Source organism: Polistes dominula, unplaced genomic scaffold (genome assembly GCF_049000335.1).
Source record: "Polistes dominula isolate Pdom_NZ unplaced genomic scaffold, Pdom_raw_medaka contig_17, whole genome shotgun sequence".
Taxonomy (NCBI): domain Eukaryota; kingdom Metazoa; phylum Arthropoda; class Insecta; order Hymenoptera; family Vespidae; genus Polistes; species Polistes dominula.
Window position 1 is genome coordinate 3,390,898 of NW_028301049.1, and position 27,876 is coordinate 3,418,773.

The following is a 27,876-nucleotide window of genomic DNA, read 5'->3' on the forward strand; positions in this document are numbered from 1 at the left end:
CTTACCTCCTAGTTTGTTTACTTTCACCGTGTTAAATATTTGTAAGAAATTGAATGTAAACGGAAAAAAGAAGTGCGAAGCACCTGAATTTTGTTGAAAGGTAAAGAAGAAGAAGAAGGGTGGTAGTGGTGGTTGGTCAAACGAAACGAAGGTGGTTGATGAAGATGATGATGATGATGATGATGGTCATGGTGGTGGTGGTGGTGGTGGTGGTGGTGGTGTTGGTATTGGTGGTGGTAGCCGGAGGGCAGGGATAGCGTCTGGTAGAGGGGACAGTAGAGGGGCAGAGGGATGGAGGAGCAGCAGTTATTTCGAGAGCGACAGCTCGACGACGACTACGACGAGTCTGGCACTTCGCCCCGAGCTTTCCTCGCGCATCCGAGTTAGTTGCTCGTGCCGTATCTCTCTCGTGCCGTTTCTCTCTCGTGTCGTTTCTATCTCGTGTCGGTTTCTCTCTCCTCGCGTTCTCCTCGACTTCTCCAGTGTCCACTTTGGGAACGAATAAAACAACAAATACATTTACCAGTGGGAGGATATAAACAAAACAACGATAATATTCTTAACTACAAACTGACAATACACACATCCAATTGCAAACAACACAATATCATCTTCTCTCTCTCTCTCTCTCTTGCAATCTGTCGTGTGCAGCAATTACTTATTCTCGTGTATATGTGTGTGATCATTATTAATTAATATTATTTAATCGTGGAATTGATCGAGTTATGGTCGAGGAATTATATTACGAATAATAATAATAAGAAGAAGAAGAAGAAGAAGAAGAAGAGGAAGAAGAAGAAGAGGAGGAAGAGAAGGGATAATGGGAAGAGGGAAGAAGGATTTATAACGACGGTACGAGAGTTAAGCCTGAAACAACATAAGAAAATGCACGTTCAGTGAATCAGCTTCCTTTCGAACGAAATTTTCTTAATAAACGAGTTCTGTTAAAAGAATTTCATAGAAAAATAATACAAAATAAAACACCCCTTTGACTACGTTTGAATTAATAGACAATTCGAAATTGAATTTGAAAAGCACGCTGCTGCTAGTGGTGGTGGTGGTGGTAGATGGTGGTGATGATGGTGCTGGTGTCTTTCTTAGTCTCTTGAAAATTTGTCGAGAGCGTTCTTGAGAGTTTTGAGAAAAAACAGAATACGCGTGCGAACGTGCCTTCTCGTTACGAGAGAAGAAACAGAAGGCTAGATATCTCTTTTTCTCTCGGTTACAAAGAAAATTAAGCGAACAAGAAAAAAAAAAGAAAAAAAAAAAAAGGAACAAGAGGAAAAGAAGTTGGACGTGGTGAAGGTGGAGAAACGTTAAAAAATCAAATAAGAGGAGGAACAAACTCGAAAGGGAGGATACGCACACATCATCGTGAGTACTTTTTCTATTTTTTTTTTTCTCAATTCTTTGATTCGTATATATATATATATATATAGAAATATTTTCTAAATGAATTTTGACCGTGTTGATTAGCAGTACACACATATATCTTCAAGTTTTTTGAATGTTGATGAGTTCATAAATACTTACTATCATATCGTACCACGCGAAGAAGAAGATGAAACGAGAAATAGCGCGTGGGTTTGTACAGGAGCGAGACATTAATTGGCTTTGCGAACCGCTCCTATATTTTATTTAACATTTTTTAACATAGGATAGAAAGAATAAGAAAAAACAATTAAATATATAGAAAAAGAGAGAGAGAGAGAGAAAGAGAGAAAGAAAAAGAGAAATCAATTGTTCTTCGATGCCAACCATCTAACGTTCTACATAACGTTCTTTAAATGTATACCACGAACAGTATTATGCACGTTGAATTTCAATTGAATTATACGTCGATCGAAGGATCTATAGATCGAAATCTTTCGATCTATAGATCGAGAGTCTCCTTTTTCATTCTTTCTCTATCTTTCTCTTTCTTTATTTCTTTCTTTTCTCACTCACTCACTCAGCTCGTTTCTTCATCTTTATTTATCTTTTACGTTCTTGCTATTCATTTTATAAATGTTTCTTCTCTTCTCTTACTCTTTATAACGTCATGCTATTAACTTTGAAATCATCACTTTATTTATTTCTATTTTATATTAACATTTTCCTATTTTTGTTTTTTTGTTTATCAATTTCATTTAGAAAATATTAATATAATAACCATTTATACGTCAAATTAATATATTATGCTTAAAATAGTACAGTATAGTACAGTATAGTACAGTATAGTACAGTATAGTATACACTATAAAATATAAAATAATATAATATATATATAATAATAATCAAATTAGTAAAAATATTGTAAATTCTTTCATTTTACCAATATCCAAAGATTTGGAAATATTTAAAAAATTTTAAAATAGTACACTATAGCAGTATAGTACAATATAGTATACACTATAAAATATAAAATAATATATATATATAATAATAATCAAATTAGTAAAAACATTGTAAATTCTTTCATTTGACCAATAACCAAAGATTTGGATTAATCTTCCTTCTAATATCATATAATAAATAATATATTATATATAATAATTTTAAGGTGAAATAAATGAACTGAAGGATACATAAATCTTGATTTTGTTATATTCATAAGTTTTTGGGTTTGTGCTTTATTAACCCCTGTCATCATTTCGTTCTCCAAAACGTTTTTACATTTTTCTCATTCTGTATTTCCCCTCTTCTCGATGGTCCTCCAACTCCTCCTTCTCCTCCTCCTCCTCCAAGCCCCCCCACCTCCAAATTCATCTTTTCTGAACATGATGCACCCGTAGGTATACTGTGTTCGAAATTAGCGTTGATCCCTATCGGTTGAATGCCTATCGGTCCATTTAAAAGCTGACACACGGTGGAACGTAGAAAGGGAACGGAGTATATAATTTATTATCGCGGCTTTACTTAATCTCTTCTTCCCCTTCTCTCTCTCACTCTCTTTCTCTCATGTTGCTCATACAAGAGTAGATTCTCGAAGGAAGGAAGGAAGGAAGGAAGGAAGGCCCAGTTTCTTAATCCAAATTCGTGCTTGGTAAAAACAGGGTGCTGTCATGTACGATGTTTTTTGCATTTATTTATTTTATTTTTTTTTTCGATATTAATGTTCGACAATATGAAATGAATTGAACGAAAACACGGGGTATATTAATTAATACAAATAAAAATAAATAAATAAATGAAATAAAATGAAATGAAATTAAGTTTTTTTCTCTCTCTCTCTTGCATTTTTAGTGTCGTCGTTTTCTCCTTAAACGAATGTGAAAATATTTTTATATTCTTATATTATTACCGAGATTAATTTGATAAACTATAATATATAGATAATAATCTACATATTGAAAAAAAAAAAAACAGAAATAAATGAATAAATAAAAAAATAAACAACTTCAATATACAGATATTATAAGTATAATAATAAAACTTGGCGTTGCAATTAACGATTTAAAGAATATCCAATAATTAGCGGTGTACGGCTAAACGTGTAATACTCGTCGTTAATTAACAGCGTATGACTACGTTGTTTCATGTCATTCAAACTGGTTTCCCTTATAATATTCATCTTCGTTCGATCAAATTTTCATTTCAATTACCACATCCAGGTGTCTACTTGTATAATTAATTTGATATCTTGTAATTAAAAAATTAAATAAATCGTTAACTATTTTCTATCTATCTATCTCTCTCTCTTTCTCTCTCTCACTAAGTTTCTTACTCGTGTAAGATATTCTGTCGTTGTTTGTCTCCAACGTTAAAAGAAACAGTGGCGCGTTGTATGAAAATAAGTTTTCACGCTGTTTCTTCTACGTAGCTCCTCTTAATCCTCTTGTCGAGATGACTGTAAAAGGGATGAGGAGGAGGAGGAGGAGGATCCGGGGAAACGGATTGGGAGTGGGATAAATGAAAAAGATGAGAGAGAGAGAGAGAGAGAGAGAGAGTACTACTCACGGAGGTAAAGTCCTAAGTAAGCTTGTAAGAAACATGGAACGATTTATTTGACAGATCGCACCGAGGAGGCACAAGCACCGAGGCGGATAGAGTGGTTTATTTTATAAGCCCAGATTGCCGGGCTCACTTCGCCGGAATAGAATAATGGACGTTTCTCCAACTCCTCTCTAAACCCTCTACCCCTGTACCCTTTACTCTCTCATCCTTCTTCGGACACCCCCCCCCCCTCTTTCTCTATAGTTTCTTTTACTTCTGGCCTTCGTCAACTCGGAAGTCAAATCTTATTAAGAAGTGTACTCTCCCTTTTTCTTTTTTTCTTTTTATTTTTCTTTTTTTTTTATTTCGTATATGTGTAACTGTGTAACATTTTCTTAATGAATTTCAAAATTGTATTTATTATGCGTGAAATTATGACTTCATAAATATGGTCTTATCTTAGGAGGGAGGGATTTAGGGAGGTGGGAAGGGGGGAGGTGGGGGTGGGTGTAGAAGAAAAAAGAAATGAGAAAAGATAGGATAGAAAAATTTCATACGTTTTGTAATAATTTGTATTTGCCGATAAGCTTTACGCATATGCTACAATAATTTATATCCGTGACCGTTCGTATGGTTGATTTTTGAAAAGTTATATTTTATTTTTTTTTACATTTCAAATTCACATTGATATTTAATTAAGGAAATAAAATGATTTATAATTAAACAAGAGGATCTAGAGAAAAAAAATTGGTATTTTATATAAAAAAATGAAAAGCCAATATCATTTAGATTGGTTTCGTGATACCTTAAGTTGGTAAATCCTGATCGTCGGTTGATCGTGCAATCCGTGACTCGCGATCATCTTTATCTTTATCTTTATCTTTTCCTTTTTTTTTCCTTTTTTTTTTATTTTTTTTATTTTTATACTTTGGGTTCGTTTCATGCAGCACGCGAGAAACCTTTCTTTACATTCTCTAGCTTATCGCCTACGGGATCACTAATTTATATTGTTACCATGCCGGAACGATTTAATGCATGTTATAATCTTGTCATAACTAACTAAATCACGTAAAGAAGTTTCATTTCTTTATGGTTTTATTTTGATCACGTGATTGTTATAATTTCATATCAAAACGGCATATATATATTTTATTTCATTTAAATTATACGAATGAAAGAAACGCGAGATAACAGTTCGTTGCACTTTCCGTTGTGTCAATTAAAAACAAAATCTTGTCTTAACATCAAACTTTGCGTCTTTTATTATTCAAAAATTAATGAATTATTAGACGTAATAAAAAATGCATTTAATTGATAGAAATCATTTTGAACATTCGAACGTGTTCTATCATAATTCAAAAAAGAAATAACTTTTACGAGTCAAATAACGAGAATCACCTATCTAAATTAAAATATTATAAATTAGATCTAATAAAACATATCTATACAATTTTTAAAATATAATTATATAATATATATTATAATAAAAATTATAATAATATATTATATATATTAATTATATAATTATTAATTATATATATATATAAAATAATATAATATAATATATATATTAATAATATATAATTAATATATATAATATATATAATACATTATATATTAATATAATACATATATATAATAATATATAATATATTATATTTTAATTTATATAATATATTATATATATATATATAATTAATAATTATATAATTAATATATATAATATATTATTATATTTTTATTATAATATATATTATATAATTATATTTTAAATTTTTATTATATAATATATATTATAAATATATATATTAATATATATAAAATATATATATATAAAATATTATAATTAAAGATATGCAAAGATATCCAATAGAGCGCATAATTAAAATATAATTATAATAATTACAATTATATTATTATAAATGTAATTATAAGTATAATGAAACAATTTGAAAATGATCTTACCTTCCAATCGTCTAGAGTTGAATCAAACGAATTGAAAAGAAACAGAAAAAGAAGAAGAAGAAGAAGAAGAAGAAGAAGAAGAAGAGATGAGTATAGTAGACCTTTGAAGGAGGTACTTTTAAGAAAGCTCTTTCTTTCTTTCTTTCTTTCTCATTCAATGACAGACTTTGTGTACTCCGAGAGACCGGGATAGGAGGTAATATAATATAAGCTTCTCTTTTCGAATTGTACGCTCGTAGTAAGTTTCTCATCGTGTTTTCTCACGCCACGAGTTAAATGAGAGAGCAGCAGCAGCAGCAGCAGCAGCAGCAATTCTACACTACGAAGACGACGAAGACGAAGAAGGAGGTTCGTGAATCGCGTTCATTGTGCTTCCGTCTTAGAAACAGCCACCAAGTAACGGCATAATACTACGACTCGATCTTCGAACTTATGCTTGTTGTGTGTCCCCATGTGGGACCATTCTACTATACTCCTGATATTCCTATTTCAATCTCTCTTCTCATTGACTTTCCACGATCACGACAGAGTTCGTGCACTGCTTTTCTTTTCAAATGATATTTATTACTGTTTAAAAAGCAGGAACTGCATTTGCCTGTATCTATATCTGTATGTATGTGTGTGTGTGAGAGAGAGAGAGAGGGAAAGAAAAGCCACCAACGTGTCGAAGAGCGCATAAATAACTGTACCTACGCGATTAGTCGCACCTTTCACGAACACGTGTCAACTTAATGACATAGTCCCTCCTTCCACGTGTGTATATATATATACACATTATTATTGCTTACTCGAATATAACGCGGTCAGTGTATTCTATTCGTCATCTTTATAAAAGAAATGTCTTCTTGTTTTTTTTTTTGTCATACTCTTAAAACATATGTGGGTATACATACGTACATACATATAAACCCTGTACATGTAGATGTTCATATCAGATTTGTATAATGAATTGTTCATAAAGTACGAAGATTCTATACATTTTGATAGAACAATATTAACATTGTCTTTTAATTATATGATCATGTTACAATTTCATAATCAATTTTTCTACAAAGGAAGGAAAAAACTTGTAAGTATGATTCCAATTAAAAACTAAAATTAGAAGTGTTTGAAAAGGTAATATTGCGATAGCAAAGCCATATAAATGATCTTTTTTCATTTCCCAATATAGTTGAAAATATCTAGGATAGAGTTGAACACCCTGTATAACTTATAAGAGCCATGGGAATTACGGTTGGCGGGAAGAGCAAGTTAACGTTACGGAAAGAAGAGAATTTTGGTTTTTTTTTTTTCTTTATCCACGTCCGCTCATGTTCGCCTTTCGAAATACATTCGTCCTCTGTTAAGGCGCCGCCAAGGGCTTCGTTTCAGGGAAGCTCACGCGTTTGAGCCTTTGTGACCTGGTCCCTTCTTGCTCCTACCGTGCAACCATCGAGCAAACATCTGCTGCTGCTGCTGCTGCTGCTGCTGATGCTGCTGGTGTTCCTACTTTGGTTGCTGCTGTTACTGTCACCGTTCTATCTGTCTTACTCTTTCTCTCTTTCTAATTTTTTTTTTTTTAAGTCTCAGTGTATTGGGTTACTCAGAAGGTTGATGTAGATTTAGATTTTTAATGTAACATTGTACATTTGTTTTTGTTTTTTTTTTTTGATCATTCAATCAGCTAAAACTTTTTCTTACGATTAATGAATAATATTATACATTTAAAAATATCAAATCCATTTGAGAAATTATTGCATCAAGGAGCATCCCTCTCGTAGACTGACAAGTACAAATAACTTCGTCGACAAGACATTTGAATTTTGAATTCTATTTATAATACTCTGACGCATCTTTTTTAACAACTCTCCTATAAACTCTTCTTCGTATATTATCAATAATTAGAAATAATTATTTACACGAATGAAATATCGATGGGAAAGATGTTTGAAGGAATTTGATATAAACTAACACGGTAGATATTGTTTTTCATAGAATGACGAAGAAGAAATATCGGGTATCGGGAAATTGTGAAAGTTTCTTTCTTGAAACATCGCACGAGTTTATTCGCTTCGATGACCACTAATGAAAGAAACCACCAGGGAGAAAATCATTGACGCAGATAACGAAACGTTCACATGCCTTTTGAATTTCAAAAAAAAGTCTCGGTCGTGCCCTGGGAAAAGAAAGTCAAACAACAACACGAATATACAGTGTTGCATATACGTATTATACTTCTGTATACACTTATACATATAGAGACCTTCTTGTATTTTCTTTTTCTTTCCCCCAAAGGAATCACACCGGCGTTATATTATATCGTACTGTGCTTTATTACATCTATTCTTTTAGAGTTAGGTATCTCTTCGTAGACATTAAAAAAAAAAAAAAAAAAAAAACAAGGATCTAACATGTGGTGCATATGGTGCATTTATGTATTTTGTAAGAAATTCCTTGGTGCAATGTTTGTGAATAAAAAATTTCCCATTGAAAAAACCATGAATTTCTTCAAAATATCTTAACACTTTAATGGCAGCACGTCTAATCTACGTTTTTCCGTGTTGCATCGCTATTTATATATATATTACTTTATAATTATTATATTAATTTATATATATAATTACTATTAATATAATATATATATATATTAATACTAATATAATATTAATTATAATATTATACTACTATATAATATAATACTATATATAACTAATATAATATAAATACTATATATTATATTACTATATAACTATATAATATTAATACTAATATATATTAGTATTAATATATAGTATATAATATATTAGTATATTAGTATTATATTTAGTATATTATATTATAGTAATTTCATATTATAATAATTAGTATATAGTAAAATTATAATAAATAATAATATATTAATATTATAGTATTATAATAATAGCATCAACGTGGAGTCATCGGACGTCATAGTGTTAATAAACAACGTTGAAAAAATAATGTTGCGACGATTACCCAAAATATCCTGTGTGTGTGTGTGTTTTTCCTTTTTTTATTTTTTTTCCGTTGGTGAGAATGATTACGAAAAACTGTTAAGTGGATAAAGATCGTCATAGAAACTTGACTCGATCGAATAAATTAGAAGCGTGATACGTAAATAAGTTATTCGAGACGCGTGCCATCTTCTTCTTGCCCTTTCACCGGCGCTCGAGTCAACTCGTAAAGCGTCGCACGTTCCCTAAACGTATAATTATGCATGGCACGGGCCTTTTCCTTGAGTAGGTATCGCACGAACATCATCGGATGAAGATCGTGTGGCGCGAACGTCGCGACTATGCTTCCTTATCGCGACACGATATCTTTTTTTCTTTATTTTTTTCTTCATTTTTTTTTTTTTCTTTATTTCATTTTATTTACTTCATATATCCGGGACGAGAGAAAATGTGAACAAACATTTTATTATATATTATATTATTAGTTGCAACAAATTAGTTCTTACTGATTACAATTAACCTACTCAACAATTCTCATCAATTATTTCATATTTTATTGTGATATATATTAAAAGATGTTTTGTACAAACGAACGGTGTTGCATTGGTGCATCAATTGCACCACCATTTATTAATTTCATCCAATATTTATTATCCCAATATTTTCATACTCTTTAAATTCACATTAACTTGAATTATTTACTCGAACAAATGTTTGATTAACTTAGAAGAAAAATATATTCTCATCTAACAAAAATTATAAACGACTGAACTTGAATATCATAATTGTGCATCTAACCGATACAAATACTTGAATACATTTTATTCATAAATCGTATAGTACTCGATCAAATTCTATCTAAAGGAAAAAAAAAAAACAGAAAAAGGAAAAATGATGTGTATACTATTTAAGGATATTTTTATCATCGATACCTTTTCTATTGAACCACACGATATTCAAGTGTAAAGCAAATACATCGAGAAAGTACTGCAAATACACGGGGGTATAAATAAATACTATGAGAGAAAGAGAATGCTTCAGAATCTATTCAAGATGTCTAGACTTAAATGACTTTCGTAAAAGAGAAAGAAGAACGAACGAACTACCATGGACATACTAATTCATCTTCCTACAGTATATATACGTGCGCAATTTTAAATCATTTCAAACAGGTATGTCCAACACCATTCACGAAACAAAATGTTTTCTTGGGACAAACTATAAACCAAAGAAAAATTTTATTATTCCTACAATAATTGTCAAACTCAAAAAACAAAACAAAAAAGTTAATTACTAATGTATAATCTGTTTGTTTAAAAGGAAATTTATTTATGATTTTATAATCGAGCTGTGCATTCGTTTATTATTAAAGTGCAAGATTATGCGTGGCCCGGGGTCCGCTCGTAGAACAGGCTCCACCCCCCCCCCACAATTTAAAAGGAACACACACGCGCACACCTATACACACGCATGTACCTTTCGATTTCTTATCGCGTTTCGTTTTGGGTATCTAAACGGATATATTTATTGGAAATGTAAGCGGCTTAAAAAGATACCAAATCTTACGACTTGAAATTTAGACGAATTTACATTTGAAATTGTCATTTATATGGGATTATATCCTATACATATATGGGAGTTTGTAATGTTTAACGATGGTTAGCCATTAAAGATAAGAAAAGAAAATTTGTTTGAAATGTAATAGAATTGATCGTTAGAAATAAAAGATAGATCGAATATTATTGCCGTGTCGTTTTAACACAAAATTCAGTCCCATTTGAGCACGTGTTTTTTATCCGCGTTCTATTTTACAGGACCCACACAACTCGTTTTACGGCTCGTGCTTTTACGATTTATTACTACAACCTACGATAGGGCATATAGGTTGCTCAAGGATGTTAGAATTTACTAAAAAGGGTTCGCATCGTTCTTAGTTCGTTGTCAACCTTTACACTTTCATCTAAAACCGATTCTTTCTTTTTTGAAATACAAAAAATATTTCAATGTAAATAATTCGAAAAATTTAATCATCCTTATCCTCTTTCTTATTTTATACTTTTACTAGTCAAATAACGAGAATCAATTATTTAAATTAAAATATTATAAATTAGATCTAATAAAACATATCTATACAATTTTTAAAATATAATTATATAATATATATTATAATAAAAATATATATATATATATATTTTAATATAATATATTATAATTAAAATAATTAATAGATGTAATTATATTATTTAATATAATATATATTATAATAAAAGTACGTCATAATTTTAATGATTTATTATTAAAAATTGTTACAGTCCCAAGCCCCCAGATAAAAGGGAGGGTAGAAACCTACCCTCGATAAAAAAAAAAATAATATCTCCTAGAACTAACTATTTAGTTAAGGATAACAGGACAAAGTCCTAAGAAGAAGAGGATAGAAAAATTGTTACGTTAACGTGTTAATATTTATTATTCTTATCTTTTATTTATCATTTGGATAAAAAAAAAAAAAAATTATTATCGTAAGAGACGCGCGATTTGGAATTTATTGTCGTCCAACGCAAGAAATGTATTTAGAAAAATGTATAAACCAGTTTGGATGTTCAATACATGACTCATATAAAATGCGAAGAAATGTAAGTTCTTGCCCGAGTTTCCAACACCTTAACTCTTGAGAATTTTTTCACTCTCTGACGATATAGTCAAAGTTTATTTGTACTGTCTTATGAACTTATCCAGATACCGAGAAAGACAGCACACGTATAACTTACGGATACTCGGAATCCTGTTAACCGAGTAGACGAGAAATCTTTTAAAGGTCGATTCACACATTTCAATTTTTAGTCACTGTTTTGTCATTTCAATCACAGTTCAATTTCATTTACGTTAACAACAAATATTAACAACTCTATTTATAAAGTTTTACACACAGCTGCACATTTTACCATGATATTTTTCAATAAAAATAATAATTACTTGAATAATAGAGAAAACAAATTTCACTTGCAACATTAATTCTTTTTTTTTTTAATCAAATCATCGACAGTACATGAATCGTACTTTAAATCATTTTTTTTCAATCCAATGGCAAATCATTAAAAATGTATTATTAATGTTGTTTCAGGTGGATAACACACTAAATGCCTCGTTCGTAGCATCGATCATTTATAGAAGGTGACGAGGAGGAGGAGGAGGAGGAGACCGGAACGAAACGGAATCGAACGGAATTTTGAAGAAATGGCACTGAGAAATTTCTTCATTCTAGGAATTCTTGGGATCTTGGAAATCGTCTACGTTCGTGGACGGTTGATTCAATTAGGTGAAAAGAAAGATAGAGACATATACATACATACATTCCTATGCACGCTTATATATATAAACATAAATACATAAATAAATGTATAAGCACGTAGATGCATAGATGCATAAATACATTCGCGTCATCTTTTTACACTCGGTCTTTCGAAAATCGCGTTAGGTGCCATCGCTCTTTCGCATCGTTCAAGTTCCTCGACCAACACATACATATATAGTTAGATACATACATATGTGAACATTGTAGCCCAAGTTTCTAAGTTTAGCACTACGACAACGCTTAGTTTAGAACGTTCTTCTTCTTCCTCATCGTGTCCGAGAACGCATAAGCCACCGATTTCTTCTTCTCTTATTTTCCAACACAAATTTCCCCACCCACCCCCCAAAACTCGTTAATTTATAACAACAGAAAGCCAGCCTACCGTTGTATTTTTGTCAAGAAAAAAAGGGGGATTTTAAAGTGATTTTTTTCTTTATTTTTTCTTTTTTTTTTCAAAGATTACGAGATAAAAATGTCAGATAACTTATCATAAAAATGATAGAAAATATCTTGTATAACTTACAAGTGATTATTACCTTATGACTATAAGGAAAGAAATATCAAATGAAATTTTGTAATAAATCTATATAGGACAATTGACTGTTAAAATTGGAATACATTGATAGGTGATGAGAAGAAATGATGAAAAATGATAAAAATTGCAATGAACAAGTTTTTATATCTTAAAAATGTATATTTAGAATCTATGAGAGATCGTTCGAAAAAAATAAATAATTTCAGGAAACATTGCAAAATCATCGAGCAAAATAATTAACAAGTATACTTAATATAGGTGTAAAATTGAAACTGGAAAGATAAAAAAAAAAAAAAAAACGTGAGTACAAATACGAGAAGAAAAATAAAATAATACTTAACGAGTAATAAAAGAGGTTTAAACAGTAAGGATTGTAATGATTTAACGGAGAATTATCTTTACGTTTGAAAATACATAATAGATATAACTAATCTTGAAAGGATTAAGAACGCGTATTCGTTTGCAAAAGATTCCTATGCGTTCATACCGAGTATATAACTATCTACATGTATATGATATATATATATATATATATGTATGTATAGTTCTAGCGAGTAGATTGGCCATTTTCCAAGCACGTCGTTCTTCGATCATCGAGAGAACCTAACGCATAACGATATAATTAGCGATAATGGCATGCATTCGTCTAATGATGCACTTTGCCGGTAGTCTAAGAAGATTTCTCATAGGATTAGACGTTTTCTATCAATTCCTTTTAGCAAGAGATCCGAATCATTAGATTACGCTTCTCATCCTACGTAAATTCGTAGAATAATCCCCACGATAAAAAAAAGAAAATACGAATAGGATGAAAAAAAAAAAATGATTATGAGAGAATTATTAAATCGAGGGAAACAAAATAAATGAATAAATTTGAAAAAAAAAAAAAAGAAAAAAGACAAGAACAAACCAAAAGAGTAGATAATATTTTAAACGATGGAGAGAGAAAAATAAAAAATAGAAAAAAAAAATTGTCCAAGCACACCAGCGCATAGTACATTTCACGTCTCAGCAATTAATCGCTCTCAGCGCGCGGATAATTATACCTCTCGTGAGTATAATTATTGCCTGGACTTGCCGGAACGTTTGCGTCGCCTCGGTTCACAGCGACAATAATTTATAATCATGGAGGGAGTCAAACACAGAGAGAGAGAGAGAGAGAGAGAGAGAGAGAGAGAGAGAGACCAAGCAAAACCAAGCTTACAGACTGTTCGTAAATCGCGCCAGATTTTGAAACGATATGATACTGCTAACCTATTTGCATTGCATAAATGAATATACTTTGTACTCTTGGTATCTCAACACAAAAACGATCATTATTTATTAATATTAATACTTTTATTTTATTTCAAATTTATTTCTCTTTAAGATTGCATAAGTATAAATTGCAAGCGCGCGAATTTTTGTCTACTTTGAAGTCAAGAAATATCTTTGACCAATTGTAAATTCACAAATCACTTCCTGTCAGACCTTTTTCTTAATATTTTAATACTATAAAATAGTATAAATACTTATATAATAATAATAATAGTATAAATACTTATTATATAGTTTAATTACTTTAATTTAATTGTAATTACTTTAACCCTTTAAGAGTTGCACGCTCGAGTTAACTCGAGCGACGTTGTATTACGTTGAGCCAAAAAATTGTTCCTCTCTCTCTCTCTCTCTCTCTCTCTCTTAAGGAGTTAATATTTACTTAAATTAATAATTAAAGTAAAATTATATTAAGTATAATAAAGTTTCAAAGAGATCGGCGAAATCTATAAGGTTTCACACAAGATTCTTTTGGAACACCCTGTATACACCAACTTGCATTTACCGTTTGATGTTTTGCCTTCGAACGGGCCACCGATGTTTTTGTTGTATTTTTCTTTCTGTCATGTCTTGTCACGCGAGTTTAACACGACGAAGAATGATAGGTAAAGAAAGAGTAAAAAACGTAAAAGATAAAAAGATAAGAAAAAGGAAGAATCAGTGCCAAAGTAAAAATTCATTGTCTCTGACAATCGTAAGAAAGCGTAGATGACGAGAGTAGTAGGAAGAACATCTGGCCTACAGATTTGTGTCTGCTTTACTCCGAGACTCAGTTAGACCCTTCTTCTTCTTCTTTTTCTTCTTCTTTCCTTTTTCTAATTCCCTTCCTTCGTCCTCGAACTGTCCACCCATACGAAAGTCATAAAAGTTCGATTTCAAATGTTTAACAACCATAGGACCAACAATTTTCAATAATATTTTGCACTTCTTTTCATCGTATTTTTTACTGAATTATATGGATTTCAGTAGATACTTTTATATCTTATCTTTATTTATTATTATATTTACTTTCTATAATTAACACTATGACGTTCGGTGGCTCCACATTGGTGCCATGCGAAAACTTTTGGATAAGTGCTGATGGCTTCACGTTGGTGCCATTCGGAAATTATCGCGCAACAGCGATATACATATATACATATATATATATATATATATATATATATATATATATATATATATATATATATATATTATTTATTATTATTACACGAAAAAAATCTAGATTAGACGTGTGGACGGTATAGTGTTAATAAATAATTTGTATAAATTTATTTCGCGTTCAGTGATCACTTAGTTTTAAACCAAATAATCCAGTATGATATTCGCGAAGGATATTTTCGCTAAATATACTTACCGTCGAGCAGCCGAAATATACTAACTCCGACACGATGCGCGTATAAGTATTATTATGATTGAGCTCAATTGTCCAATTGCCCGGTCATTGAATGCCGCGCGTAGTACATACAACCGGGACTACTACGCTCGCCCGTTATTGGCAAACCGTCGATGTCAAAAAGCTTTCTTTACACTAAATGTTTATACTTGCGATATCTACATCCCCTATCCCATCAAAATAATCAACATCATTGAAAATTCTAACCCTTCCTAGCCCAAACTACAAACAGGTGTGTGCAGTTTGTTTTGTACAAGAAAAAGCCCGCAAATTGTTTAATGAAAATGTTACAAGATAGGAATAGAAATTCAGGAATATTTTGAGGGATGGGAGGGAGAAATGTTAAAGAAACTGGGAATAATAATTGAAGAAAAAGATATGGAAGCAATTTGATCGAGGAAAGCAACGGAATGACAGCCACTGCCAATTCTTTGTCTATTAAATGTATTCAACGGCGTAATAGCGGTTGATATTACCAATTGGACAATGAAAGAGACGGCACATAACGAACCGCGCGATTTGACCGACGAGGGATCGAACCATACGAAAGAGATTTCGACGAGACTCTCCGATCTCTTCTTACATTTGTTCAATAAGAAAAGAAAATAAAACAAACTAGATACAACAATAACCCCAAATTAACATTATGCCGTCCGCACGTCTATTCTACATTATATATATATAATAATATCATTTAATTATATTATATATAAAATATAATAATATAAATAATAACATTATAATATTTTAATTGTTATATAATTACAATATTCCACACCACCAACGTGTAGCCATCGGCATTTATCCGATAGTTTTTGCATGACATCAACGTGGAATCACCGGACGTCATAGAGTGTTAATTATATATTATACTAAGCATTAAAGTTATACGATCAAGTTATTGAAGAGAAAAATATTTTTAATATCATATTAAACAATCCAATTATATTATTAGATGAAAAATTATGATGTTGCTTATTGACCAACCCAATATTAACTCAACGGTTCTATTAACTCTTTCTTCCCTTCTCTCTCTCTCTCTCTCTCTCTCTCTCTCTCTGTCTGTCTGTTTCTCTCAATTACTATTTTTTAAACGACGCGTTGATAAAGACTCCGAACATTCCAAGATGAGAATAGAAATAAGAGAAATATAAGTAGAAATAAGGCGAAATTAGTTAGCTTTCTGAGAAATGCGAAATTATCGAAAAGTATACATCTTATAAATAACGGATCTCGCTCTCTGTTCCTTTCACTCGCTTTCTTGATTTATGTCTCATTAATCGTGTTACCGCACAATTTCTCAGATCTATTATATCTCCGGCTTCTCGAATGAGACAAACTTGACCAATCTACAAAAGCAAATAAAATATCATCATAGTTTATAGTCGTCCCTTCTGTTATATTGCGGTTTAGTTATTATGTTACTGCTATCAAATTATTGATATTAATTGTTGTTCCTATTTTGCGCTCATTTTGATATTATTTATTGCAATTCGGTTGATTATTGTCTTATTGTATCTGTCCCTAGTAGCACAAAATATTGAAAAATATTAAATACATGTGTATTGAACATGTATTCAATATTTTTCAACATTTTGTGCTACTAAGGGTCGTTGTTGTTGTTGTTGTTGTTGTTTTTGGTGAAGAATTTGGAGTTTGTTTTATATGCAAAAGCGGGGGCGTTCTTGACTAAGGAAAGAAAAAAAAAAAAAAAGAAAAAAGAGAAAGAAAGAAAGAAAGAAAAAAAAAAAGAAAGAGAGCAAGAGCATGAAACTCTCGAAACGTTTATCGCTATTCCGGGCGCACTTGGCTCACTCGACGCAGATGGCCGAACGACGTCATTCTCGTGAATCGAGTCTATTCGCCGAGATAGATCGTACGTCTTCTTGCCCCCCATCGATACGAGAGAACAAGAAATTCTTCCTCCTCGACATTAGTTTTATCCCGCCCCCTGTAACAAACCAACCATATACGTAGAGTAATACTATATAGCCAGTTACGACCCGGCTAAAAAAAGAAGAAGAAGAAGAAAAAAAAACAAATAAAAAAGGACTAAAAAACATTGCGGTTGCAGACATTATCTATCTCATTCTTTCCGTCTGTCTATCAAATACTTCCTTATAAGCATAAACGAAAATTAGATTTGATTTATGAGAAATTAGAGGATACTTTAAAATGCTTGCTAAAATTGTCTATATTTACTATACCATTACTAATAATAATTCAAATTTAATGACCTGCGTAGTAGATCATGCTCTCACGACCTAAAACGAGAAACATTTATTATTTATGAAAGACTGGTCAATATGATATCACTATATCATTTTGCAAGCAAAACATGAGGATCGAATTATTTCTAATTTAAGTTGTTATTATTATTAGTCCGAAAAGAGACTACGAAAAATACAAAACCTCTAATGCAAATCATGAATGAAGGAATGACTGGACGATCTTCGTTCCGGTCCGGTTCAGTTTGAAATGTCACGTGCGACACACGTGCGTCGCACGTTCCGAACGAAAAGGACAAAAAAAAGAAGTAATGAATGAAAAAGGAAAATGAACGAAAGGAAGGAAGGAAGGAAGGAAGGAAGGAAGGAAGGAAGGAAGTAGTGCAAGAAGAGATCTCGTTACGAGTAACAATAAACTCGATCGATTTCCAAGAAGAGAGTGTATCATCAAACATCCGCGAGTACTCTGTACGGAAATATGCGTATAGAAGGATGTTTGAAGAAAGACCAAAATGTTGTAGCTAAATCAATATAAATTGAACAAGAAAAATAAGAGAAAGAAGGAACCATTTTTCATCTTATAATTAATATTGTTTTACCAAACGACATTGTAGACTATTTTTGGTATTGCAATTTTCTAACATAAAATATTATGCGTATTTGCAATGGTTATATAATTCCAATTTAACAGGACAATATATATATATATATATATATATAGTTATATATGTTAAACTTTAGACGCAGAAACAAAAGTCATATTCTAAATTTAAAAATAAATTATATAAAGTAAGGTAAAACAGCAATATTGAATTGATTGTAAAATCGAACGAAATGTGTTCTCCCTCTCTTTCTATTTCTCGATTCATTCTATGACGATTGGTCGTGGCAAAGAAGGACGACATTGCCCTCGACAAATTTCTAAATTTAGTCAGACGCACGTACACACATAAATAAAAACGTACATACGTTCGTAACTTTCTTGAAGGGGAGGGTTGAGAGGGGTTGAAGGAAGAAATGGAAGAAGCAACGCGCACGTCGTCTTCGTCGTCTTCGTCGTCTTCGTCGTCGTCGTCGTCGTCGTCGTCGACTTGAACGAAGGTGAAAAGAAAACGAGCAAAGGAAAATAGAGAAACGGCATCGCAATTCGCTTTTGGCCATTTTCCAAATGGCGATACCGCCTTCGCGTCTTCTCGTGAATGAGACACTCCTGACAAAAAGAACAACAACTCGTTTAAGGTTAAGGGGGTGAGAATTTGACAAAACGAACAATTTACCGTATGGTTTAAGTTAACATCCTAAAGATTCATTGGGTAGGAGGAAAAGTATCAGATGTCGTATCGTGTTTACGGAAAAAGTAAGCAAGTAGCATTTTTCTATAATGACTAAACTCATGGAATTCAAATTGCATTTGCATGTGCAAATCTATGCACGTAACAACAATGCTGCAATCAGGAAAAAAAAATAAGAAACGTGCTGCGAGGAATTTATACGATAATGTAATTTCCAAGAATTTTGTTATAATGATCATAGAATATCAAATTGAAAAGAAAATAACAACAACAGGTATAATAAAATTCCAAATTCCAAATGAGAAACGAATTACTTTTAGATATACCTATACACTATCCTAATAAAAGTAGAAACTAAGCAACGCGCGTACAATTCGAAGAGTAGTATATTTTCCAGAAATTCCTGTTCCTCTTTTACCTCACCCTTACTCTTTTCTCTACCTCGTCCATATATATTTGCACGACGGAGTAAATCTATTTTTAACGGGAGTGCCTTTTGCGTTACAGATCCCTTGAATTCGGACATCGCCGTGTCCAGAGGCGAGAAGTTGACTTTACGGTGTTTACCAGAGTCCACAGGAAAAATTACGTGGTACAAGGAAAACGAGGTGCTTCGTCATACATCTGTAAGGCCGCGAGTGATTAAACAAAACCTCAAATTTAAATACTTCGATTCTCGTGACGCCGGAACTTATGGTTGCCTAATCGAAAACAATAATGATTACAATAAAACGATCGAATGGAGGAACGTGACACTGCGTGTGGATGAAGCCTTACAAAACGATGGCTATCGCGAAGAGGATGGAAAAATTGGGAACGTTCTTGAAGCCCTTAGACCAAGGGATGAAATTAATGAACTTGAAATCGAAACTAGAAGTAAGTAGTTGAAAGAATATTTGAACTGTAACTTCTTTAATTGAGTAGAGCAATTCATTTGTCGAATTTAGGATGATAATAAAAAAAAAATTGTGTACTTTTGATGCAGTTACTTCATTTTTTGTATTTTTATTTATATCGTGACTTGAATTATCCTCGTAGATCTACCAGAGACTCGATCGTTGCACTTGGACAGTGAAAAATCAGACGCCGAATTGGACAACAATAAAGGCGAGAACGAAATGGTCGGTGAACACAACAAAACGTTACCCGATCGTCCACCATCATTCAACAATAATGACGAGATGCACAAGCCAGTCGTAAAACCGGCTGGAAATATGGTACGACTTAAGTGTCCAAGCGTCGGTAATCCTACGCCTAACATAACCTGGTTAAAGAACAACGAAGAACCCAAGAGATCGCTCGGTACAATTATTAGAACTAAATGGACGCTGAGACTGGAAGACCTCGTACCTGATGACAGTGGGAACTATACTTGCATTGTATGCAATCACCTTGGTTGCATTAATCATACATTCAAGGTCGACATTATAGGTAAGAGTGATTTATTTAGGTTTTTTAAAATTAAACACGATATTGGCATGGTAGATGAAAATTTGCCGGACGACTAAGAGATTGAAAAAAAATTGGATGAACTCGCGTATTCAGTAAAATCGTTAACCTATAGAGCGGTTCCCGCACAAGCCGTACATCAACGAAGACTTTCCGAAAAACGTGACAGCATTGGTGAACAGTAGCGTGACGTTCAGGTGTCCCATCGTGGCGGACCTTGAACCTTACATACAATGGGTCAAAGTAGCCGAGTATCCTGGCGATCAGGAAGATGCTCCAAAGGGGACCTTACTCCAGGTACAACCGCTCATCTACTTTGATGCGGTAGGCACTGGTGGAGGTTCTGGTACTGGGGTTGTGTCTTCTTTTAACGAATTCTTCTTTCTCATCAATCAAAAAAAAAAAAAAAAAAAAAAAAGAAAGAAAAAAGAAGACATTTTTTATCTCACACATATCTCTTTTTGTATCTTACACGTGGTGGTGGTAGTGATGGTTTTCTTTCTCTTCTTATTTTCCTTTCACTTACACAAAAGCATACGCGCGCGCACATAAAAAGATGTTAAGGACAAGAACTCGGTCTTTTGTTAACTCTCGCTCTCTAGCTATTACTCTTGCTATTTTCCTCTTCTCTCTTTATGTTTCTTAAAAGCAAGTTAAAAAAGAAGGTGGTTGGGTATTTCTTATTTTTTAACCTATAGAGACCGTGAGGCATCGACCAATCCTGACACGACCCCCACGAAATACGACAGTCGTCGTAGGAAGCAACGCTAGTATGACTTGTGAGGTCTTATCGGCTGCCCATCGTCATCTTGAATGGTACCACGGTTACCATACGTCTTTCGATACAGTCAACAAAACAAATCAAACTGTCAGGGTGGAGGTTAAGGTGGGCACGCTGCAGTTGTTTGAACAATTAACCCAAAATTGCATGTTCCCACTAACTGTCTTACTCCTTCGTTATGCACGCTCATTATTTTCGGTAGATCTATTATTTCCAACACAAGCCTCGCATGTAGTATAATTGTCATGAGATAATCAATTGTTAAATGTTATTGGGGTTGAACTTTGAAGAATAAAATGAACTTCAAAATGAACTATTTTCTTTTAATCTAGGCTGGGATAGTTGAAAATCCAGAAGAACTGAAGCTTTACAACGTAACTGAAAAGGACGAAGGATGGTACACTTGTATAGCACAGAACACATTAGGGGAAACCTTCAGCAGTGCTTACCTTCGTGTCGTCGAAAGTGAGTATCGAGGGGATATTTATCACTTATGTTAGTTAGCCAACAATGTCTCTATAAGACACTTCAGCTAAACGAGTCTTTAAATCTCTTGCGGCTTCGTCGTGTCCCATTTACCATTTATGCGCACGTAATTACATATCTACGTGTCTAACGCGTCAACAGTCGTATGTGCGTATGTCCTCTCAGTAGTGATGCTCTTTAAAAAGCAAACACTCTCAAATTACCTTCATGAGTATGACGAAAGTTCCAGTTTTATTTCTTTCTTTTACAAACGACGAATTTTTTCTAAAGGATTTCGAAGCGATGATTTTATTACTTGAACATTTTCAAGGAGGACATAATCGTCTCTATTAAAGCAAACCCCCCCCCCCCCAATTATCAAATTAACTCGGATATATAAAAAAACGAACCGTCAAATCGCACGTTGCTTTTTTAAATATAATTTATTCAACTGGAATTGTGCGAGAACCTCAAAAAATGATGTTTTAGGTAAGCCTATCTATTCACTAAAAGAGGTCTTGAAATTTTATTTAAAAAAAAAAGCACTTTCAGGACCCTAGCCAAACTCGACAAAAAATGATTTACCGAACCAAACCCAATATTTTTATGTTCTCGCACAGTTCGGCATAAAACCTATCATTTTTGCTAGCAATAATGATTTTGGAAGTTTCATTTTTCTCTTATTTTTCTTCCTATTTTATTTCATGCTCCTTCTCTTGATCTCTTTCTATATTTCTGTCTCTCGGTTTCTGTTTTTTTATTTTTATTATTTTATTTTTTTTTTTGAGTGTAAAATAACGTATTATATGAGCTTGAATCACGCTTAACAATATCGTACGAGGATAAAGGCGTTAGTATTATTTTGATCGACTGCTGTTTAATCGCAGATAAAGAAATATCGCGCGAATCGTTGGAGGGCGTTAATGAAAATCAGGATGGAGGTGCGCGAAAATATAATGTGACCTTAGAGGAAAAGTCCCTAAACGTGAAGATGGTAAGTAAAATTATTTCAACAACATTAATTCAACGATTTCAAAAATCGTTGAAATCATTTTTCTAAATTAAATAATCCTCATACTTACGAAATAAATTGGACAATATGAAACTAATTAAGTGAAAGATTATTAACTAGACATCATTCTTTTGTATGAGAGAAGATGGAAAGGAAAGAAAAGGCATCGAACAAATACAAGGACTTCAAATCGCAGATGAAAGAGAAGACGATGAAAAAAATGAAACAGGAAGATCAGTATATGAAGAATTTGAACGAAAAGGAAATAACCAAATTGAAACCATGTGAGCGAGAAAAATCATTGAAAGAAAAAGAAAAGAAGAAAGAAAAGGGGAGGTGGATGAGGAGTATCAATTTTACAAGAACTTTATCATAGCGAAGTTACGTAAGATGAATCCAAGGCAACGTCTTTACGCGGAAAATCTGATAAATCGTGTTCTCTATGAGGGTTCCGTAGAAAGATTGTCGCTGTCCACAACGATTACCCTTCAACCGTACGATTACTATAATCACCAACAACTTCAAGGAGCTGGGGGGATCGTAAATACCATCAAGGAAGAAAAACATCCAACTCTTACTACCTTTGATCTAATTTAGTTTCCTTATATGTATGTACATAGGTAGACTTCTTATATAGATAAAGGATTGAAAAGCAAACTTAAGATATATATTCGCGAGCAAGTATTTAACAATGTAACTATTTCTTTTCGCTCCAAATAAAGATGTATTATGCTTAACGCTCAAACAGCAGCATTACCTTTCATCTTATTTCACAAAACCAACCAATAACCAATCACCAATTACTGGTATTACCAATTTGTCGTTGTTATTTTAATTAGAAATAAAATAAGATAAATTGAAAACACATAGGTAGAAAGAATATTATCTTCGTAAGAAAATGATAGGATATGCAAAACTGTTAGGATGTTAGGTGAAAGTCAAGGAGGCAAAATTAAAAGACTGTGTAACGTGTTATTAGCGTTGGAGGAGAACCGTGTACCGCTAGCGGCAAGACCACAAATCCTGGTGAACGTTTTGGCTGCTGTCTTGTGCGTTTTCTTCGCCGTTGGAGTCATCGTCGTAATCTACATATTTCATCGTTTGAAACGCGAGAAGATGAAGAAGCTATTGGCTATTGAAACTGCACGTGCTGCTGTGGTCACCCAATGGACGAAAAAGGTTATCGTGGAGAAGACCAAACAGGTTAATGCACAGAACGTTCAGGAACCACTTTTGATGCCTGTTGTCAAGATTGAAAAACAAAAATCGACAATTACGTCGGATGATAGCAACGGTGGTAGTATTTCGGAATACGAATTACCGTTGGATAGCGCTTGGGAACTTCCTAGGGAACAATTGAAATTGGATAATACTCTTGGAGAAGGTGCTTTTGGAAAAGTCATCAGAGCACAAACCAATACTGGAAGACCGGGTATACCTAGCGTCGTTGCTGTTAAAATGTTAAAGGGTAAGTACTCCTGTAAGTCTTGTTATTAGTGGTAATAGTACTAACAATGTAATTGATTTCTTTTTTAATCTTTGATTAGAGAGTCACACGGATGCCGAGATGATGGATCTCGTATCGGAAATGGAAATGATGAAGATGATAGGCAAACACGTTAACATAATAAACCTATTGGGTGCCTGTACACAAGGCGGACCACTTTACGTGATCGTCGAATTTGCACCTAACGGTAATCTTCGAGATTTCCTTCGCATTCATCGACCTAGCGCAACCCCTGCTTTCCAATCAACAATCGGTCAGGAAGAAAAGGAACGCAAGACTCTAACCCAAAAGGATTTGGTATCGTTTGCTTATCAAGTGGCACGTGGAATGGAATATCTTGCAAGTAGAAGATGTATTCATAGAGACCTGGCAGCACGAAATGTACTCGTTAGCGACGAATATATCCTCAAGATCGCGGACTTTGGTCTTGCCAGGGATATACACTGTCACGATTACTATAGAAAAACAACGGATGGAAGGTTGCCTGTTAAATGGATGGCACCGGAGGCTCTTTTTCATCGTGTCTACACCACTCAGTCCGACGTGTAAGTCTGACGGACATTATTTTCCTTTCCTTTCTTCTTCCTACCATTCCTTCTACGACGTTTAGAATAAACGATGTTTTTCAGATGGTCGTACGGAGTTCTGTTGTGGGAAATAATGACACTGGGTGGCACACCATATCCATCCGTACCCTCGGTCGAGAAACTTTTTCAATTGCTGAGGACGGGACACAGGATGGAAAAGCCACCTTGTTGCTCGATCGAAATGTAAGTTTCATAATATTCAATGATCCCGATATGTTATTACTGATTTAATCATAAATTTGTTCTCTTTATTGTCGCGATATTCATTTGATTTAATTATTATCATAGATATATGCTTATGAGAGACTGTTGGAGTTATCAACCAACGGAGAGACCAACATTTGGTGAATTGGTTGAAGATCTCGATAGGATATTAACGATAACTGCTAACGAGGTAATTCAATTATCAATTAAACAACTAACAACACAGGAATTACACGAACTTTTAATGAAAATATTGTTGAAATATTTTTCAGGAATATTTAGATCTCGGTCTACCCCAATTGGACACCCCACCGTCCAGTCAGGAATCAAGCGACGATGCCGAGGACGAAGAAACCGGCGAACAATTTCCGTACCTGTTATAAAACTTTCAGTAAAAAAAAAAAAAAAAAAAAGAAAAGCTGATATTTACAAAAAGAAAAAAGAAAGCCGCGCTATGAAAGCTGCGTTTTATCAGGGCCAAGGATTATCTCAATCCTTGCCTTTTGAATAAGCCAAAAAAAAAAAGAAAAGAAAAAGCAAATTCAATCATTGCGAGAGCGTAAACGACTGATATTCAACACAAGCACGCCAAATAATGCAAATCAGTATTTACCTATAGTAGAAAGAAAGAAAGAGAAGGTGTATAAGAAATTTTCTAGACTTAAACCAATCTCGAAACGGTGGGAATGTGGACAGGTAGGAAGGAGAAGGGTTTACAATCGTAAATTTCTTCCGTAGGGTGAGTCGAGAGCCTATGGATTCATTTTTCTACGTCTTATTGTTTCGTGCCATGAATGCGTGCCTTGTTAAAAACAGAAAAAAAAAATAATAATTAAAAAAAAAACAAAAAAAGGCTTCCGACGATCGCCCTAAATTCACGATGATTGTCCAACGAGAAAGAGAAAAAGAGAAATAAAAAATAGTGAGAAGAAAAAGGAGAGTATAATGAGCAGAACATCTTGCACGATGTTAGAAATATTGTGTGACACTCTCTAGGTGCATGATATTGTGTTTATAGCTAGTCAATTGTTTTTTTTTTTTTTTCGTAATTTGTACGTCTTTTTTTGTAACATAATAGTTGTTATATAAATCTGTTAAGAGAATTGTATCTCTTATCCCAAACCTAAACTCGATGTCAAACGTATGAACATTTGTCGGCACAAATGGATGATCAACAGGAACAAGAATTAAGTTTGTTTCGAATGAAATTACGACATTGTCGAGTCTATGGGGAAAAAAAGAGAGAAAAAAACAAGACAATTTGGTGCATGTAAGAAAAATAATTGATGCACACGACACTGTGTAAGTATATTATACAATTAACTTTAGTTTCTTTTTTTTTATATACATATATATATATAATTTATTCCTCTTACATTACCGTGTGTTTTTTTTCTAAAACACATCTTACGTAGGCTAGTAAACCCTTATTATCTGATATCGATGTGTTTGTACACACTTATGTGAGCTTGGTTTGGAATAAACCGAAAAAGGAAATGCATCGAAAATAATTGAAACTAAAAATCGCAATAAGTTTGTATAGTTGAATACGTCCGCGATTTTTCATTCACAACATTGTACATAGTAACGAATCCTTTATTTAATGGCTAACTTGTTCAAGAATTAGCCTAAGGTAATACATTATAGAGAGCATTTACCTAAAGGGATATAGGGCGTACTGTATATTCTGTGTAAAGGAATTAATCATTGTAAACGTGAGTTTCATATGCAATAAATGAAATCTTTTATCGCACAGATTTCCCTTTTTTGCTATTGAATATGTGTATGTGTCTCTGTCCATAAAATTATTTCTTATTCAGTATTGTATTAATTATTTATTTTAGTAGAAATTTATATGAAATATATTATATATTAATTTGTCCAGAATGTTAAAAATTGATGATGAAATTTGACAAAAGAACAGTTCAATGAATTCTCATTAAAATCGAAATTTTCATTGTTCTTTAATATTTTTAATTAGAAATATTTGAATTATGGATTCCTTCGTTGTAAAGTTAGACGTGTACGTTTATGTAAATTAATTTAATTTAAGAATTTTTATATTACTGTTTAGATTAACAGTTAGTATAGATAGTACTTACATGAACAAAATTTCATATTGTATTTATATCATTTGTATTTCCTAACACATTTCGATCTCGATGCAATACATAAATAATTATAAGAATAATGTGTGAATATGATAATATAAATAAAATCTTTTTAAAAATAAAATAATAAATTAAAAAAATAAAAAGAAAAACAAATAAAAATTACCATTGTGAAGATAATCACTTACTACTTCTGCATAACAAGCACCAGATGGCTCTTCATCAGCTTTTTAATTTTACTTTCAGATGATCCTAAAAAAATTAATATACTATTTACTATAAAAGAATTTTATAACTCATTAGATTAAATAACATAATACAAAACTGAAATATTTCATAAAATGAACGTTCAATAAATTACTATAAAATAAAAATTGAAAATTAATTGAATTCGTGAAAGAAATTCTTTTAAAAATTCATAGTCAAGGTTGCAAATCATTTTATTATTTTTATTTCTTTCTTGGCTTATATTTAGTTATTTAATTATAGTATTAATGCAATATTACCGTAATAATTAATTATTATTTAAAAAAAGAATGAAACAATTATCTATTCTTGAAGACAACTGCATTGATTTACAAGGAACACCGTACGCGACACACTTTGCATATTAACGTTTGGCGCCAGCCATATTAAACATGGCAGTATTCAAACTGATAAACTACAACGTAATACAAAAAAGTTTTTTATTTTATTTTTTGAGTATTAATACATTTATTATTCATATTAAATTTTACAGTATATTTAAATATTTTATTATTATATTAATAAGTATTTCAATTTATGCTTTATAAAATCTCTGTAATTAA

At 32.5% G+C, this 27,876-nt stretch overlaps 1 protein-coding gene across 2 annotated transcripts; it reads left to right on the top strand.

Annotated features, from left to right (window-relative positions):
- Positions 1 to 298: 298 nt before the first annotated feature.
- On the top strand, positions 299 to 26,711 carry LOC107068014 (fibroblast growth factor receptor homolog 1). 2 transcript variants are annotated; one of them, XM_015324006.2, is made up of 11 exons: positions 299 to 1,374; positions 11,953 to 12,147; positions 19,459 to 19,827; positions 19,990 to 20,382; positions 20,516 to 20,697; positions 21,514 to 21,646; positions 23,638 to 24,126; positions 24,206 to 24,710; positions 24,795 to 24,935; positions 25,041 to 25,146; positions 25,229 to 26,711. In XM_015324006.2, the coding sequence occupies exons 2-11, from the start codon at positions 12,066 to 12,068 to the stop codon at positions 25,337 to 25,339; spliced, it is 2,511 nt and encodes an 836-aa protein (XP_015179492.2). In that variant the 5' UTR covers positions 299 to 1,374; positions 11,953 to 12,065; the 3' UTR covers positions 25,340 to 26,711. The 2 variants fall into 2 exon arrangements, with proteins under 2 accessions (XP_015179492.2, XP_015179490.2); XM_015324004.2 differs by lacking the exon at positions 20,516 to 20,697 and adding an exon at positions 21,099 to 21,286 and having other exon boundaries at positions 300 to 1,374.
- The last annotated feature ends 1,165 nt before the right edge of the window (positions 26,712 to 27,876 follow it).

Coding starts and splice junctions, on each gene's coding strand:
- LOC107068014 (XM_015324004.2), top strand. CDS start 12,066: ATGGCACTGAGAAATTTCTTCATTCTAGGAATTCTTGGGATCTTGGAA. Junction 12,148..19,458: donor TGGACGGTTGATTCAATTAG/GTGAAAAGAAAG, acceptor TTTGCGTTACAG/ATCCCTTGAATTCGGACATC. Junction 24,936..25,040: donor CCTTGTTGCTCGATCGAAAT/GTAAGTTTCATA, acceptor TTATTATCATAG/ATATATGCTTATGAGAGACT.